The sequence below is a fragment of the Tursiops truncatus genome, chromosome 1 (assembly GCF_011762595.2).
Source record: "Tursiops truncatus isolate mTurTru1 chromosome 1, mTurTru1.mat.Y, whole genome shotgun sequence".
Classification (NCBI taxonomy): domain Eukaryota; kingdom Metazoa; phylum Chordata; class Mammalia; order Artiodactyla; family Delphinidae; genus Tursiops; species Tursiops truncatus.
Window position 1 is genome coordinate 50,874,929 of NC_047034.1, and position 17,473 is coordinate 50,892,401.

The 17,473-nt window shown below is 34.8% G+C and overlaps 1 protein-coding gene across 4 annotated transcripts in view; it reads right to left on the minus strand.

Annotated features, from left to right (window-relative positions):
- The window catches only part of RALGPS2 (Ral GEF with PH domain and SH3 binding motif 2), a 322,932-nt gene that overhangs the window by 92,707 nt on the left and 212,752 nt on the right, over positions 1–17,473 (minus strand). For all 4 annotated transcript variants that reach the window (XM_019952266.3, XM_019952267.3, XM_019952269.3 and 1 more), the window contains 2 exons: positions 15,650–15,733; positions 1,077–1,166 (listed from right to left, as the gene is read on the minus strand). In XM_019952266.3, the coding sequence (XP_019807825.1) occupies positions 1,077–1,166; positions 15,650–15,733 (174 nt within the window). The remainder of the gene's footprint in view (positions 1–1,076; positions 1,167–15,649; positions 15,734–17,473) is intronic.

A 17,473-nucleotide genomic window follows, 5' to 3' on the forward strand; every position in this document is an offset into this window, starting at 1 on the left:
ATTGGAATTAAATGATTATTTGATGAGGATAATGGCAGGTTTGATGGACAAAATTTGGTGGTTCTGAGTGGAACATACAACAAGTACATAAAAAAAAAAACTAACAAAAATACCAGAAAACAATAATGCAAATTCAGGATCTATGGAGAAAAGTCATGGACTTCTATTAGCTAAAACCCAATATTTATCTAACATATCACAAAGAATGTTTTTAAAAATTTTATGACACTTCTGCAAAATATCAAATTTTCAGAAGGCTAGCTCTGCCACCTAGTGCCATAGAATGTTAGAATACAATTGTTCCAAGGTGCTCAAGGGGGAAATATGGAAGAGTTATGACTTACAATAATTACATTTTTACAATAATTTACAATTGTAAAAATGATATCCTCATTTTATTCCATCTTTGTTCACAGGTGAGATAAGTTATGCATTTATTATAAGAATAATGACGGATATGGTTACAATTATACCTCTTTTTAGTTAACATAAATTTGGAGTTGTTACAAATTTTAATAAAATCTTGAATGTTCTATTCCATCCTCCTCTCTAAATTTTGACTATCCTTGAAATCCATGTTTTATTTCTCTTGCTGCATCTATTATCTACGTTGCTCAATTAAGGTATTTGGTTAACATCCTCATTTATACTATTTAAAAAAAAATAAAGTCTTATCATTCTCCATATGGTTGGCAGAGTGATCTATTTCAAAGGCAAATAATTGATACGTATTTTCCTACTTAATCCTATAAGGCTTTTTCAATCGCCTGCAGAATAGACCAGTATTTTATAAATATTAAACTTCATCATAATCTGACCTCTGCCCAGTCAAATATTATGTAATTCAGCTTCTCTGAGAGAGGGAGGAAAAGTATAAAAGAAAGGGGAGGAAGACAGGAGGAATAAAAGAAAAGGCAAAGGAAACAGGCATTCAATTTAAAAAACAGACTTATATTAGTCAGTAGGCCATATTTTCTAGGGTCGATAAAAAGTGAACATAGTGTCACAGGCAAACATTTACTTACAAGCGTTGCTAAATGATTAAACTCAAAAATAGAAACACAAGTTTGTCTTACCTTAGCAGTTTTAATATAGTGGCTCAAAACTTCTGCTCTAATTTTTAATGTTTGAGCATGAAGAATCTCTCTAACAACCCAAAAGCTTACCTGCAAATAGAAATTAAAAATAGTTGAATAGCAAGATTCTTTACTTACTAGGATCAAATTAATGACAAGAGCTATTTGAGAAACAGATAGCTGTTAAAAAAAAATACTTTCTCTTTCCCTTGATTCACCGCCAGGACATAAACAATCTTCAAATGTTGCATACACTTCATATATACACAGACAGATACAGAAATGTATATAAGTGTGTACACACACATAAAAACATCACTACAATTTTTAATTTATAAAAGCTAATACAAATTTTGAAGGAAAAGAGAATGCAATAACACCAGAGTGATGCAACATGAGCACTATAAAAGTGTTTTCTGCTGTATTTTGAAACACTTTGGCAGAAATAGACAAGCTCTAAGATCAGACATTGTAAAACATGCTATAGTATGTTTTACTGTGGCTGTGTAATCCCATGCTGCCATTTTATTTACATTGAGTAGAATCATAAGTGTAAAGAATCTCAAGTACAGTTTTACTGGTATGAATAAAATGAAATAAAATATCATAAAGAAAAATACATCTAAGTCATTCTAAAATTAAAATTGTATTTTTAAAATTATGTAATGTTTTCTAATTCAATGAAACCATTTTCAAGATTTCTTTTAAAAAACATTAAAAATCATTCATCAGAATGCTGACTAGATCTGTAACATTACTAAAATGCTCTACTCTGGTGAAAATAGTGGGCTTATCATATGATATAAAGTAATATGTATGTAACATATTCATGTACTATGAAAGCAAAATCAAAGCACTATCAGTTGGTTCAAAATTATACAAACCTAAAAACAGGATGCAGTTAGAAATCTTAGTGCAAAGGATAAAGCCACTGCCTGATATTTTGTCACCTTTTCTTAGTGAGAAATATTTTAGATTTTACTTACAACTTTCACCTCTAAACAAATGTGTAAATGTAAAATGTATATATTTTACCAAGCCATCTTTATATTTGTTACTATACTTGAGCTACTAATGGCAATAATTATCCCTGATTCTAATAAAGTTTACTTCTACAGTATATCTAAAGTTATACTTTAGATATTTTAACAACCTTAGCAAATATTAATTACGATTCAATCTAAACTGCATAATCATTGATTTAATTAAATTTTATGTCAAATACTACGGTAATTAAAAAAAAAGAATCTAAAAAAGAGCGGATATATGTATTTGTGTAACAGATTCACTTTGCTGTACACCTGAAACTAACACAATATTGTAAATCAGCTATACTTCAATAAAAAATTTTTTAATTAAAAAAAATAAAAGTAAAAATAAAATTAAAAACATGGCCACAAATTCTTTGTCACTCTTCACATTGAAAGTTGGGGTGTATGTCACCTCTCATTGAACCTAGACAAGCTCATGACTGCTTCAAGAAACAGAAAATTAACAAAACTGATGCTGGCTTCCAGGAAAAGGTCATAAAAGAACATGCAGCCCCTGCCTTGATTGCTGGAACATTCTCTCTGGGACTCCTAAACTACCATGTAAGAAGTCCAACTACCCTGAGAGCACCATGCCAGAAAGGCTAAGTGTAGGTGCTCCCCAGTTGAAAGTCCCAGCTAAAGCCAACCACACCTGAGAACACTGCCCCAGAATGATCAACACTGAGGCATAGATTAATGAAATTACTGGACTTAGAGGAAAAAAATCTTTAGGCCGAGACAAAAAGAGAAAGTGATTTTTAGGGAAAAGAAAATTTAATTATCATCAGACTTTTCAATAGCAACACTCTGCCAGAAAAAAAATGGAGTACTATATCAAATATTATCAAGAAAGAAAATTTCATACAAAGGACAGGCAAACTTGTCAACATGTAAAAAACTCAAGAATTACTGTTCCGATGAACCCTTCCCAAGTAATTTCCTGGAGAACGAGTTTCAGACAGTCAAATGACTAGAGAAACATCAACATGAGGATGGTAGTGAGCATTAAATATGCACTTATTCACAGAAATAAGAGTAACGAGGGTTAAAAGAAGGAGAGTACGTTATATAATGCCTATATGCCCAGACAATATATACAATTATAAAAAATACAACATTTGCAAAACATATAGTTACCTCTTTATAGGAATATTATTGGTATTAGTATTGTTATTCTGAGACTGTTACTTGTTATGTAGGCTAAAGCAAATGAGTCACACAGGATACTGTATCATGCCCTGTGTTCCCTGAAAACCAGATTGTGGGTATGGAAGAAAGGATATGCAGATATAATATGGAAGAGGTGAAGTAAAACTCTGGTCCTGAATTTGAATTAGAAGTATTAATAAGAATTCATGAGATATTTTATCTTTAAATATTTGTGTGTGTATGATATATAGATATCCTAGCTATATCTGCTGAAATGGCCTAGAAATTATGGTCACCCTAGTAGCAATGAGCATTTTTAGCACCCAGGTCCATTTCCCACTATAAGAAACCAAGGTTTATTAAAGAAATGTTGATTCCAGGCAGAGGGCAGGTGATGGACAAAATGAACATGCAACATCTTTCCACACAAATAGCAAAGAAACTGTTAACAAGATTACTAGGGTCTGCCAACCTGAAGAGACTTCCATTGGGCAAAGATGGGACAATGTGAGTTTCAATAAGGGTAATAATTGCAATGGGTTGAAACACATCATCTTTGTTTACATTTATGAGTTCAAAATAAAATTAAAATAAACTACTTGGTCTTCGTTAAATGACAACACCAATTCATTATCTTCAGAACTGCTAAATAAAGAGAAAAAAATCCAATATTTATCCTTCCTTGCCATAGGAAATGGACCTCTGGGTATGCAAATACTAGATGAGGGAAAAATGTCTCTTTATAAAAGCATTCCCACTAATAAATAAAAAAGAATGAAATGAGAATTCACTTTTTAACAACCTCAAATAATGGATCTAGACAACTGCTAACATCAAGAAACAGACCTGATGAAAAAACCCAACACAACCCAGACTCTTGCCAAAGGCACTGAACCCAACTGAACCTTTGGAACCAGAAGCTAATTTCTAGAAAACACAGAACATATTAAACTGCACTGAATGCAGTCTAGACTGTGGGAGACTCTAGAGGTTCCTCCACAGGTAAATAGTAAGGAAAAGGATAAAGGGAGAAACTGTAAATTAAGAAGTGGTGGAGAGAGGAACCAAGATGGTGGAGTAGAAGGATGTGCTCTCACTCCCTCTTGTGAGAACACCAGAATCACAACTAGCTGCTGGACAATCATTGACAGGAAGACACTGAACTCACCAAAAAAGATATCCCATATGCAAAGACAAAGGAGAAGGTGTAATGAGATGGTAGGAGGGGTGCAAACACAATAAAAATCAAATCCCTTAATCGCTGGGTGGGTGACTCACAAATGGGAGAACAATTATACCACAGAAGTCCACCCACTGGAGTGAAGGTTCTGAGCCCCACGTCAGGCTTCCCAACCTGGGGTCCGGCAACGGGAGGATGAATTCCTAGAGAATCAGACTTTGAAGCTTAGTGGGATCTGATTGCAGGACTTCGACAGGACTGGGGGAAACAGAGACTCCACTCTTGGAGGGCATACACAAAGCAGTGTGCACATCGGGAGCCAGGGGAAGGAGCAGTGACCCTAGGGGAGACTGAACCACACCACCGGCTAGTGTTGGAGGGTCTCCTGCAGAGGCGGGGGGGTGGGGGTGGTGGCTCTGGCTCACCATGGGGACAAGGACACTGGCAGCAGAAGTTCTGGGAAGTACTCCTTGGTGTTAGCGCCCCCATAGTCTATCATTAGCCCCACTAAAGAGGCCAGGTAGGCTCCAGTGTTGGGTTGCCTCAGGCCAAACAACCAACAGGGAGGGAACACAGCCCCACCCATCAGCAGACAAGCGATTAAAGTTTTACTGAGCTCTGCCCACCAGAGCAACACCAGGCTCCACACATGACCAGTCCCTCCCATCAGGAAACTTACACAAGCCTCTTAGATAGCCTCATCCACCAGAGGGCAGAGAGCAGAAGCAAGAACTACAATCCTACAGCCTGTGGAACAAAAACCACATTCACAAAAAGATAGACAAGATGAAAAGGCAGAGAGCTATGCACCAGATGAAGGAACAAGATAAAACCCCAGAAAAACAACTAAACCAAGTGGACATAGGCAACTTTCCAGAAAAAGAATTCAGAATAATGATAGTGAGAATGATCCAGGACCTCAGAAAATGAATGGAGACAAAGATCAAGAAGATGCAAGAAATGTTTAACAAAGACCTAGAAGAATTAAAGAACAAACAAACAGAGATGAACAATACAATAACTGAAATGAAATCTACACTAAAAGGAATAAATAGCAGAATAACTGAGGCAGAAGAACAGATAAGTGACCTAGAAGACAGAATGGTGGAATTCACTGCTGTGGAACAGAAAAAAGAAAAAAAGAATGAAAAGAAATGAAGACAGCCTAAGAGACCTCTGGGACAACATTAAACACAGCAACATTCGCATTATAGGGGTCCCAGAAGGAGAAGAGAGAGAGAAAGGACCAGAGAAAATATCTGAAGAGTTTATAGTCGAAAACTTCCCTAACATGGGAAATAGCCACCCAAGTCCAGGAAGCGCAGCGAGTCCCATACAGGATAAACCCAAGGAGAAACACGCAGAGACACAGAGTAATCAAATTGGCAAAAATTAAAGACAAAGAAAAATTATTGAAAGCAGCAATGGAAAAACGACAAATAACATACAAGGGAACTCCCATAAGGTTAACAGCTGATTTCTCAGCAGAAACTTTACAAGCCAGAAGGGAGTGTCATGATATACTTAAACTGATGAAAGGGAAGAACCTACAACCAAAATTACTCTACCTGGCAAGCATCTCATTCAGATTCAAAGGAGAAATCAAAAGCTTTACAGACAAGCAAAAGCTAAGAGAATTCAGCACCAACAAACCAGCTCTACAACAAATGCTAAAGGAAGTTCCCTAAGTGGGAAACACAAGAGAAGAAAAGGACCTACAAAAACAAACACAAAACAATTAAGAAAATGGTCGAAGGAACATACACATCAATAATTACCTTAAATGTGAATGGATTAAATGCTCCAACCAAAAGACACAGGCCTGCTGAATGGATACAAAAACAAGACCCATATATACGCTGTCTACAAGAGACCCACGTCAGACCTAGGGACACATACAGACTGAAAGTGAGGGGATGGAAAAAGATATTCCATGCAAATGGAAATCAAAAGAAAGCTGGAGTAGCTATACTCATATCACATAAACTAGACTTTAAAATAAAGAATGTTACAAGAGACAAGGAAGGACACTACATAATGATCAAGGGATCAATCCAAGAAGAAGATATAACAATTATAAATATACATGCACCCAACAGAGGAGCACCTCAATACATTAAGCAACTGCTAACAGCTATAAAAGAGGAAATCGACAGTAACACAATAATAGTGGGGGACTTTAACACCTCACTTACACCAATGGACAGATCATCCAAAATGAAAATAAATTTCATTGTAAAGCTTCATTTTCAGAAGCTATAAATGACACAACAGACCAGATAGATTTAATTTATATTTATAGGACATTCCATTCAAAAACAGCAGATTACACTTTCTTCTCAAGTGCACATGGAACATTCTCCAGGATAGATCACATCTTGGTTCACAAATCAAGCCTCAGTAAATTTCAGAAAATTGAAATCATATCAAGCATCTTTTCTGGCCACAACGCTATGAGATTAGAAATGAATTACAGGGAAAAAAATGTAAAAAACAGAAACACATGGAGGCTAAAAAATACATTACTAAATAACCAAGAGATCACTGAAGAAATCAAAGAGGAAATCAAAAAATACCTAGAGACAAATGACAATGAAAACACGATGATGCAAAACCTATGGGATGCAGCAAAAGCAGTTCTAAGAGGGAAGTTTATAGCTATACAAGCCTACCTCAAGAAACAAGAAAAATCTCAAATAAACAATCTAACCTTACACCTAAAGGAACTAGAGAAAGAAGAACAAACAAAACCCAAAGTTAGCAGAAGGAAAGAAATCATAAAGATCAGAGCAGAAATAAATGAAATAGAAACAAAGAAAACAAGAGCAAAGATCAATAAAACTAAAAGCTGGTTCTTTGAGAAGATAAACAAAACTGATAAACCATTAGCCAGACTCATCAAGAAAAAGAGGGAGAGGACTCAAATCAATAAAATTAGAAATGAAAAAGGAAAAGTTACAACAGACACCGCAGAAATACAAAGCATCCTAAGAGACTACTACAAGCAACTCTATGCCAACAAAATGGACAACCTGGAAGAAATGGACAAAATCTTAGAAAGGTATAACCTTCCAAGACTGAACCAGGAAGAAATAGAAAATATGGACAGACCAATCACAAGCACTGATATTGAAACTGGAATTAAAAATCTTCCAACAAACAAAAGTCCCAGACCAGATGGCTTCACAGGTGAATTCTATCAAACATTTAGAGAAGAGCTAACACCCATCCTTCTCAAACTCTTCCAAAAAACTGTGGAGGAAGAAACACTCCCAAACTCATTCTATGAGGCCACCATCACCCTGATACCAAAATCAGAGAAAGATACTACAAAAAGAGAAAATTACAGACCAATATCACTGATGAATATAGATGCAAAAATCCTCAACAAAATACTAGCAAACAGAATCCAACAACACATTAAAAGGATCATACACCATGATCAAGTGGGATTTATCCCAGGGATGCAAGGATTCTTCAATATACACAAATCAATCCATGTGATACACCATATTAACAAATTGAAGAAATAAAAACCATATGATCATCTTAACAGATGCACAAAATTCAACACCCATTTATGATAAAAATGCTCCAGAAGGTGGGCAGAGAGGGAACCTACCTCAACATAATAAAGGCCATGTATGACAAACCCACAGCAAACATCATTCTCAATGGTGAAAAACTGAAAGCATTTCCTCTACGATCAGGAACAAGACAAGGATGTCCACTCTCACCACTATTATTCAGCATAGTTTTGGAAGTCCTAGCCATGGCAATCAGAGAAGGAAAAGAAATAAAAGGAATACAAATGGGAAAAGAAGAAGAAAGGCTGTCACTGTTTGCAGATGACGTGATACTATACATAGAGAATCCTATAAATGCCACCAGAAAACTACTAGAGCTAATCAATGAATTTGGTAAAGTTGCAGGATACAAAATTAATGCAAAGAAATCTCTTGCATTCCTATACACTAATGATGAAAAATCTGAAAGAGAAATTAAGGGAACACTTCCATTTACCACTGCAACAAAAAGAATAAAACATCCAGGAATAAACCTACCTAGGGAGACAAAAGACCTGTATGCAGAAAACTATAAGACACTGATGAAAGAAATTAAAGACGATACCAACAGATGGAGAGATACACCATGTTCTTGGATTGGAAGAATCCATATTGCGAAAATGACTATACTACCCAAAGCAATCTACAGATTCTATACAATCCCTATCAAATTACCAATGGCATTTTTTACAGAACTAGGAGAAAAAAATCTTAAAATTTCTATGGAGACACAAAAGACCCCGAATAGCCAATACAGTCTTGAGGTAAAAAAATGGAGCTGGAGGAATCAGACTCCCTGACTTCAGACTATACTACAAAGCTACAGTAATCAAGACAATATGGTACTGGCACAAAAACAGAAACATAGATCAATGGAACAAGACAGAAAGCCCAGAGATAAACCCACACACCTATGGTCAAATAATCCATGACAAAGGAGGCAAGGATATGGAGAAAAGACAGTCTCTTCAATAAGTGGTGCTGGGAAAACTGGACAGCTACATGTAAAAGAATGAAATTAGAACACTCCCTAACACCATACACAAAAATAAACTCAAAATGGGTTCAAGACCTAAATGTAAGACCAGACACTATAAAACTCTTACAGGAAAACATAGGAAGAATATTCTTTGACATAAATCACAGTGAGATCTTTTTGATCCACCTCTTAAAGTAATGGAAATAAAAACAAAAATAAACAAATCATATCTAATGAAACTTCAAAGCTTTTTCACAGCAAAGGAAACCATAAACAAGATGAAAAGGCAACCCTCAGAATGGGAGAAATATTTGCAAATGAAGCAATGGACAAAGGATTAATCTCCAAAATACATAAACAGCTCATGCAGCTCAATATCAAAGAAACAAACAACCCTATCCAAAAATGGGCAGAAGACCTAAATAGACATTTCTCCAAAGAAGACATACAGATGGCCAAGAAGCACATGAAAAGCTGCTCAACATCACTAATTATTAGAGAAATGCAAATCAAAACTACAATGAGGTATCACCTCACACCAGTTAGAATGGGCATCATCAGAAAATTTACAAACAACAAATGCTGGAGAGGGTGTGGAGAAAAGGGAACCCTCTTGCACTGTTGGTGGGAATGTAAGTTGATACAGCCACTATGGAGAACAGTATGAAGTTTCCTTAAAAAACTAAAAATAGAATTATCATATGATCCAGCAATTCTACTACTGAGCATATATCCAGAGAGAACCATAATTCAAAAAGACACATGCACCCCAATGTTCACTGCAGTACTCTTCACAATAGCCACGTCAGGGAAGCAGCCTAAACGCCCATCGCCAGACGAATGGATAAAGAAGTTGTGGTACATATATACAATGGATTATTACTCAGCCATAAAAAGGAATGAAATTGAGTCATTTGTTGAGACGTGGATGGACCTAGAGACTGTCATACAGAGTGAAGTAAGTTAGAAAGAGAAAAACAAATATCGTATATTAACGCATGTATGTGGAACGTAGAAAACTGATACAGATGAACCGGTTTGCAGGGCAGAAGTTGAGACACAGATGTAGAGAACAAATGTATGGACACCAAGGGGGAAAGCCATGGTGGGGTGGGGATGGTGGTGTGCTGAATTGGGCGATTGGGATTGAAGTTTATACACTGATGTGTATAAAGTTGATGACTAATAAGAACCTGCTATATAAAAAAATAAATAAAATAAAATTCAAAAATTCAAAAAAAATAGTGGTAAACATTTAACAAATTAAAAAATACTGGCAAGGTTAAACTAGCGATCACATTTATGTGATAAAACCACAAAACACCAGACAGTGGGAACTATAAAAGTCAAGACAGTGGGTATTGCTGGAAGAAGAAAGGGTGTGGACTGAGATGAGGCACTTGGAGGAGTTTGTAGAGTAGTTAGTAAAACTTCATTAAACCATATATTTGTTTTGTGTGTTTTTTTGTATCCATGTTTTATTTTACAATAAGTGATTTAAAGTAGGAAATAAGAGAATAATACAAATGACTGGAGAGATCTAAAAATGATAGAACTTCTGAAAATGAAAAAAGAAATATGTGAAATTAAAATTAGGAAGAACTAGAATGAAAAGGTACACGAAGAGAGTGGTCTCTGTTTTTCTTATTCACTAATATATCCCAAACATCAAGACCAATGTAGGAGCTTAATAAATATTTAGTTGAATGAGAATGAAAGCTGAAGTCATTTTATACCAGATTGCAAAGTTTGATGATACCAAATGTTGACAAGGATATGCAGTAATGAAAGCTCAATGCAAATTTGGTACCATCATTTTGGAAAAAAAATTAGACACTGTCTTGTGTAGTTAAACATGGATATACTCTTTATGACACAAATTTTACATCTAGGCACATATTTTTTCAAACAAATCAGTGTTTTTCACCCACTTTATGGTATCAGTTTAGTAAGTCTAAGCAGCAATGTTTTTCAACTGCTTTTTTTTTTGCAGAGAAAGATCAAAGTACATATTATCTAATACAAGTAAATATTATTTCAGAAAACTTTAATTTCTGTATTGGGTTGAAATGTAAAATATTTCATCTTATTGTGGGTCATAGTCAAAAAGTTTGAAAGCCGCTGCCTAAGAAACTACTGCACATGGGTACCAAAAAGACTCTTAGAATATTCAGAGCAACATACTTCATAACAGCAAAAAATTAGGAGACACATCTCATGTCCATCCTCAAAAGAATAATAAATTCTTTCTGATACATTCATGCAATGAAACGCTAGAAGATAGCACTGAAAGTACAATGAACGAGAGCTACATACATGACCATGGATATGGCAGAGAAACACACAAGTGAAAAAAGGCATCCAGAGAAGACTACATATAGTCTGATGATATATTTTTCAAAGATGAAAAACAAGCAAGATATACAACATGCTGTTTAGGGGTACAAATATTTCTGGTAAATCTATATATATGGGAATTATGAGACGAGTTAAAATTTTTTTTAAATCAAGTTTAAAAAAATACAAAAGATAGAAGAAAATAAAAATTTTTAGATAATGGTTACCCCCCTTAATTGAGGATAGAACAAAGAATATGTAAAATACTTCAACAGTTTTGGTAATATTCTATTTCTTAGTTTAGGTGGTGAATTCACAGTTGTTTATCAGAATATTTCCTAATATATATTAGATTAACCATACGAACTTGCCAGTTTTGTAGCCTAAAAATGGTCAAACATTGGCAATTTCATAAGATTCAAACAAACATTTAACACATTCTTAAAAATGTATCAAATATTTCATTAAGAAGTAAATCCTGGAAAAATTTTATTCATAGGCTATTTTTAACTCTAGTTGCTTTATTCAGGGTTTTATAATCATATAAAAGCATTATGAAAACCTTTTATTTGCAGCCAAACATATGTTAAGCTTTTAAAGACAGTTTCTTAATTTTTTATCATGGAAATCTTTAAATGTATACTGAACTAACAGATGATAGTACTGAAGTCCCCAGTACACATCAACTGGCTTCAACAACCAAGATATGGCCAAGCTTTCTCACCTCCACCCTCACTCTACCCTCAAGTGCCCCATTAATACTGTGAAGCAAATCATGGACAATATATAATTGCATCTATAAATATTTTCTAAAAGGAGTATTTTTATAAACATAACCTAAAATCATTATCATTCCTAAAAACATTAATTCCCAATTATTAGTCAAATTTCCGATTATCAAAAGGTAACATTTAAAAGAAACTTAGACAACCCTTCCCCCAATAAAAAAAAAAATCAGGAAGCCACTGGCCAGAAGGCATGAATACAAGTTATCAGAGAAATAGCCAAAATAGAGTGATTATTAAAATTATGAAAGAGTCAAGTCATAGGAGATTATACAGATACTTAAAATGTTTTCAAAATGATTTTATGATACAATAACATTTCATGGTATGTTAAGACAATAGGACTGTAAATTACATGTACAGCATTATTTCTATGAGATTAGTAAAAAAATAAAGAATGGAAGAATATATACTAAAAATGTTAACAACAGTCACCTCAGGGTGATTTCTCCCCGCACCTTTTAATAAATTTCTACCTTGTTACAGTTTCCCTGCAATGTATGTTACTGTTTCGATAATTAATAAAAAATCATAGTTTTAAAAGGATGGGGGACAGTTCCATTTCTGGTAATGTGGAGAAGCAGGTATCTTTGGAAATGCTCATCTGATTATAATTACAAATTATAAAAACAACTATTAAAAGCACAAGAGAGGAACCAAAAGAAGGCAGAAACTGGAGAACAGATCTTTGGAAAAAGTAAGATGCACTGGGTGAGAATTGCACTTATAAAGTTTATTGTCTGAGGACATTCACCAGTTACAATGTGGAGCACCAGAAACTCAAGCAGAAGACCACAGTCTTAATGGCTTTGAAAGTCAGAGGACAATTGGCTAGAAAGTGAGCGGGGAAATTCTGGAAAGGCGAGAAAAATCCCCCAAATCTATATAAAAACTCCATCCAGGGGCTTCCCTGGTGGCACAGTGGCTGAGAGTCCGCCTGCCGATGCAGGGGACATGGGTTCGTGCCCCAGTCCGGGAAGACCCCACATGCCACGGAGCGGCTAGGCCCATGAGCAATGGCCGCTGAGCCTGCGCGTCCAGAGCCTGTGCTCCGCAATGGGAGAGGCCACAACAGTGAGAGGCCTGCGTACCACAAAAAAAAAAAAAAAAAAAAAAATTCCATCCAAATCTCTGGCTGACCATGCAATTGTGCACATGCAAGGGAAACTCGAAGAAGCCCAAACAAAGATAAAATCTGGAAAGACTTCTCCAAGGAGAAATATGTTCTCCAAGGAGAGACAGAATTTAGACTTTGAGTCCAGCCAAGTTAACTGCCTGATAAAATAAAAATCAATAATTTTCTAAAGAAGACAACAAAATCCAGAATCTCTATAACATATTATCCATAATGATGACAATACAATTGAAAAAATTACCAGACACACAAAGAAACAGATTCAAAGTTGACTGTTAAGAGAAAAAGCATTAAAAAGAAACAGACTCCAAAATAACTCTTTTGTTGGAATTAGTGACAACTAAATGCAATGTGGGATCCAAAATGGTATCTTGGAACAACAAAAAGGATATTGGTGGGAATACTGAAGAAATTTGAATAGGGCCCTTAGTTTAGTTAATGGTATTGTACCCATGTTAATTTCCAGGCTCTGATAGCTATATTATACTTACCTAAGATGTTAAGATTAGGGGAGGTTAGGGATATACAGAAACTCTCTTTGCATTTTTTTCTAGGTCTAAATTGAAAAGCTGAGATTGTCAGACCAGACCAAAAAAAAGGAAGACCCAACTATATGCTATCTACAAGAAACTCTTTTTTTTTTTTTTTTTGCAGTACGCGGGCCTCTCACTGTTGTGGCCTCTCCTGTTGCAGAGCACAGGCTCCGGATGCACAGGCTCAGAGGTCATGGCTCACAGGCCTAGCCGCTCTGCGGCATGTGGGATCTTCCCAGACCGGGGCACGAACCCGTCTCCCCTGCATTGGCAGGCGGACTCTCAACCACTGCGCCACCAAGGAAGTCCTACAAGAAACTCATTTTAAAAATAAGACTCTCTGTAACTTCCTTTGTAATTTGCTACCTTCAGATTTCCTAACACCCTCCTAGGAGAAAATGACAGTAATGGAATAACTAAGTAATGGAGCTTATTACAGATCAACTGTAATCTTGATTAGCATAAGAGCTTTTGGTACACTGTGACATATTTGACTCTAACAACCTTTTGGCTTACTTAAGAATAATATGAAAAAAAAAGAGAAGAATATGAGTGCTTAAAAATCTAAAGTCAAATTTATGGGTATTGTTACAATGTTTTTGTATGGCGAAGAAAAAAGTTTTACTGTGATGATAAATTCTGACCACCTCAGAAAAATTTTAAAACTTCTAAATAGCTTAAATAAGGAATTCAGTATAAGACATGTTTGTCTAGGCCCCTTAATAATGGTTTAATCTAATTAAAAAAAAAACTTTAACTCATTTCCATTTTGGGTATACAGTGAACCAAATAACTTGAGAAACTATTTGCTATAAACCCCATTTTTAAACCCCAACCATTTTTAAAAAAGTGTATAACTAACTTGAAAGGAAAAGAAAAGATTTCACTAGAGGTGGAAAAAAAAAAAAAAAAGGAAATAAAGGCAAAAAAGGAGAGGGTACTACAGCTGTCCTTGGAAGATTTCCTGTCAAGAGCATAGGGACTAGGGATTTAATACTCCTTCGAAGTCATAATATAAGGCCTCACACCTCTACCGTCCCCTGTCTGTTCCTATTTAAGGGATCTTCAAAGGGCTACAATTTTGGTGAAAAAGTAGACTAAACAATTCACCTACTGACAGAGGGAGATGACACAGAAGAAGGAGAAAATTAAGCCTTTCACAAGAATTTGTAACTTGCCCTTAATTGGATTTGGAGCTTAAACTTTCAGTACAGATGTTCCCCAACCAAAACATATAACATAAAAAAATAGTCCTACTTCTGTAATAGCCCTTGGTATTGGCAAAAGCAAACAAAATGCCTCTTAGACAGTATACACCCTCAATATAGGCAGCAGCAAAATTCCCACAGCTAAAGCTTAAATGAACATGAGCTCTCAATTCAAAATTACAAAATCATAAGAAAACAAACCATTTTGAGTAAGGATCAGCAGATACAGAGAATTAGTACTCCCAGGACTTTGGATAATAACAGAAATTATAAAATAAAAAGTTGAAAATGATTTAAGAAATTTTAAAAATAAGAAAAAAAATGACACTAGTGTAAAAGCACACAGATTTGAAACAGATTTGACACATCTGAAAAGAATTAGTGATCTGAAATATAGATCTGAGGAAATCATGCAGAACAGAGCACAAAGGGATAGATGAAATATGAAAGGTTAAGATACAAGTAGGAAAGAATGTCAAGTTCCAGTAAATTTCCAATAGGAATTACAGAAGGAAAAAAACAGAGATCATGCAGAGACAATATTTGAAGAGATATTGGCTGAAAATGCTCTAGAATTGATGTAAAAACTTAAAGCTATTTCTTAATGAAAATTATAAACTGAGAAACTGAATTTCAGAAACTAAATATCAAAATTTTATAAGCAACTCACATGATTAAATCTTCTTGTAAAGGCAACCGCATTTGGTGCAGAACTGTATTTTTCCTTTTTATTCCATCCACAACTTGAAAGCTCCTGAAAAATTAAGTTGAAAATTAAATATAAATTCAGGAAATAGCCCAGTTTTCCTGTTGCATTAATGGTTTCAAAGCATTAAAGACAGTTGTGCACTTTCCCAGAACTGTTTTATTTAATATGAACACATTTAATAGCATAACCATTCAGTTAAAACACAAAAGGAAATTTTATTAGAATATAAGAGGGCAAAATTACTTGTCTATGTGAACACAGATAATTAGACTTATACTCCATATGCAGAATGATGGGTTCTTCTTTCAAGAGGTTTGAATCCCAAGAGGAAAAATCTATCTACAAACAATGAAAGCTGAGCATCCCACAACATAGAGTGAAGCCCACTAGTTGTCAAGCCCCAGTCATTCATTCAGAGCTTCCAATCAGCTTTCTAGTACCTCAATCTTTGAGCTGACAGCCAACGACCCCAGGTATTTGAAGAAACCTCTAATAAAGGGGTGTTTGATCCCCCACAGGGTCTATCAATAGAATTCAAAGGGCACAAGAACTTGGAGGTAAAAAAAAAAAAAAAATTAAATTTTTGTTTTACACTAACCTCTAAATGAAATGACGTTCCTTTTAATTATACATGCAGGCTACAAATTATAGAAGAATTGTCAATACATGTGACTTTGTCACTAATAAAAATCACAGATATTTTCATAGCACATTACAACTGGTACAGATATCTCAAAAATATCATTCACCCTCATCACTACTTTGAAGTTGTAATCTCATCACCTATAAATCTTACTTAATATGATAATAAGGAGGCACATATATTGCCATAGAACAATTTTAAAAAATATTTTAATAAGTGTATCTTATTAGGACTGATTTCCTTTGATATTAAAGAAGCGTTCAGTTCCAGAAGCTTCAGTTTGCCAAAAGGGTTCAAGGTTCAAAATAGGTTAAGAACCCTGCTGTAATACAACCACCACCACCAGAAAGAGACAGAATCCATAGGAAAAAAGAAAAACCTCTGAAGAAATCAAGTTAGGTCAGAGAACAAAAGAAAACTGAGAAAAGAAAAGGACAAAACCATATAATTATTACTTTAAGACAGATATTTCTCCCATTAAATGGCAAAAACAGAAGGATACAAATAAGAAATATTTAGAAAACAAAACTTTTGGACATGAAAATATAATACAAGAAATTTAAAAAATCAACAGAAGAGTTGTGAGATAAAGGTGATAATATCTTTTAAACAATAAGCTAAAAGTAGGAGCAAAAATATTATGTTAATTAGAAGAGTCAACTTCAGTCAAATCCAGTCAACTTCTGAATAATAAAAAGAATTTTAAGAGAATACAGAGAAAATAGAGGAAAGTAACTTATCAAAAAAAAAAAAAAAATGCTAATTCAAGAAAATACCTCCAGAACTTGAAGGACAAAAGACCTGTCTAATGCCCATTACAAAAGATTAAAAAAAAAAAAAAAAGAAAAAGAAGACTCAAACCAAGGCCTAGCATCAAAAACCTGTAGCACATTGGAGACAAAGAAATAATAAAGTCTATCAGTTCAAAAACAGAACGAAACAAAAACAGATCACCTACAGAAAACTAGGGATCAGAAGGTGTCAGAAATCTCAATAGCAACCCTAGAAGTTAAAAGACAACTGAAACAAAGCCTTCAAAATCCTAGAATTCTTTATCCAACAAAAATATCAATTAAGTATGAAAGTATACCACAGACATTTTCAGACATGAAAGTCTCAGAGAATTTGCCTTATATGCACCT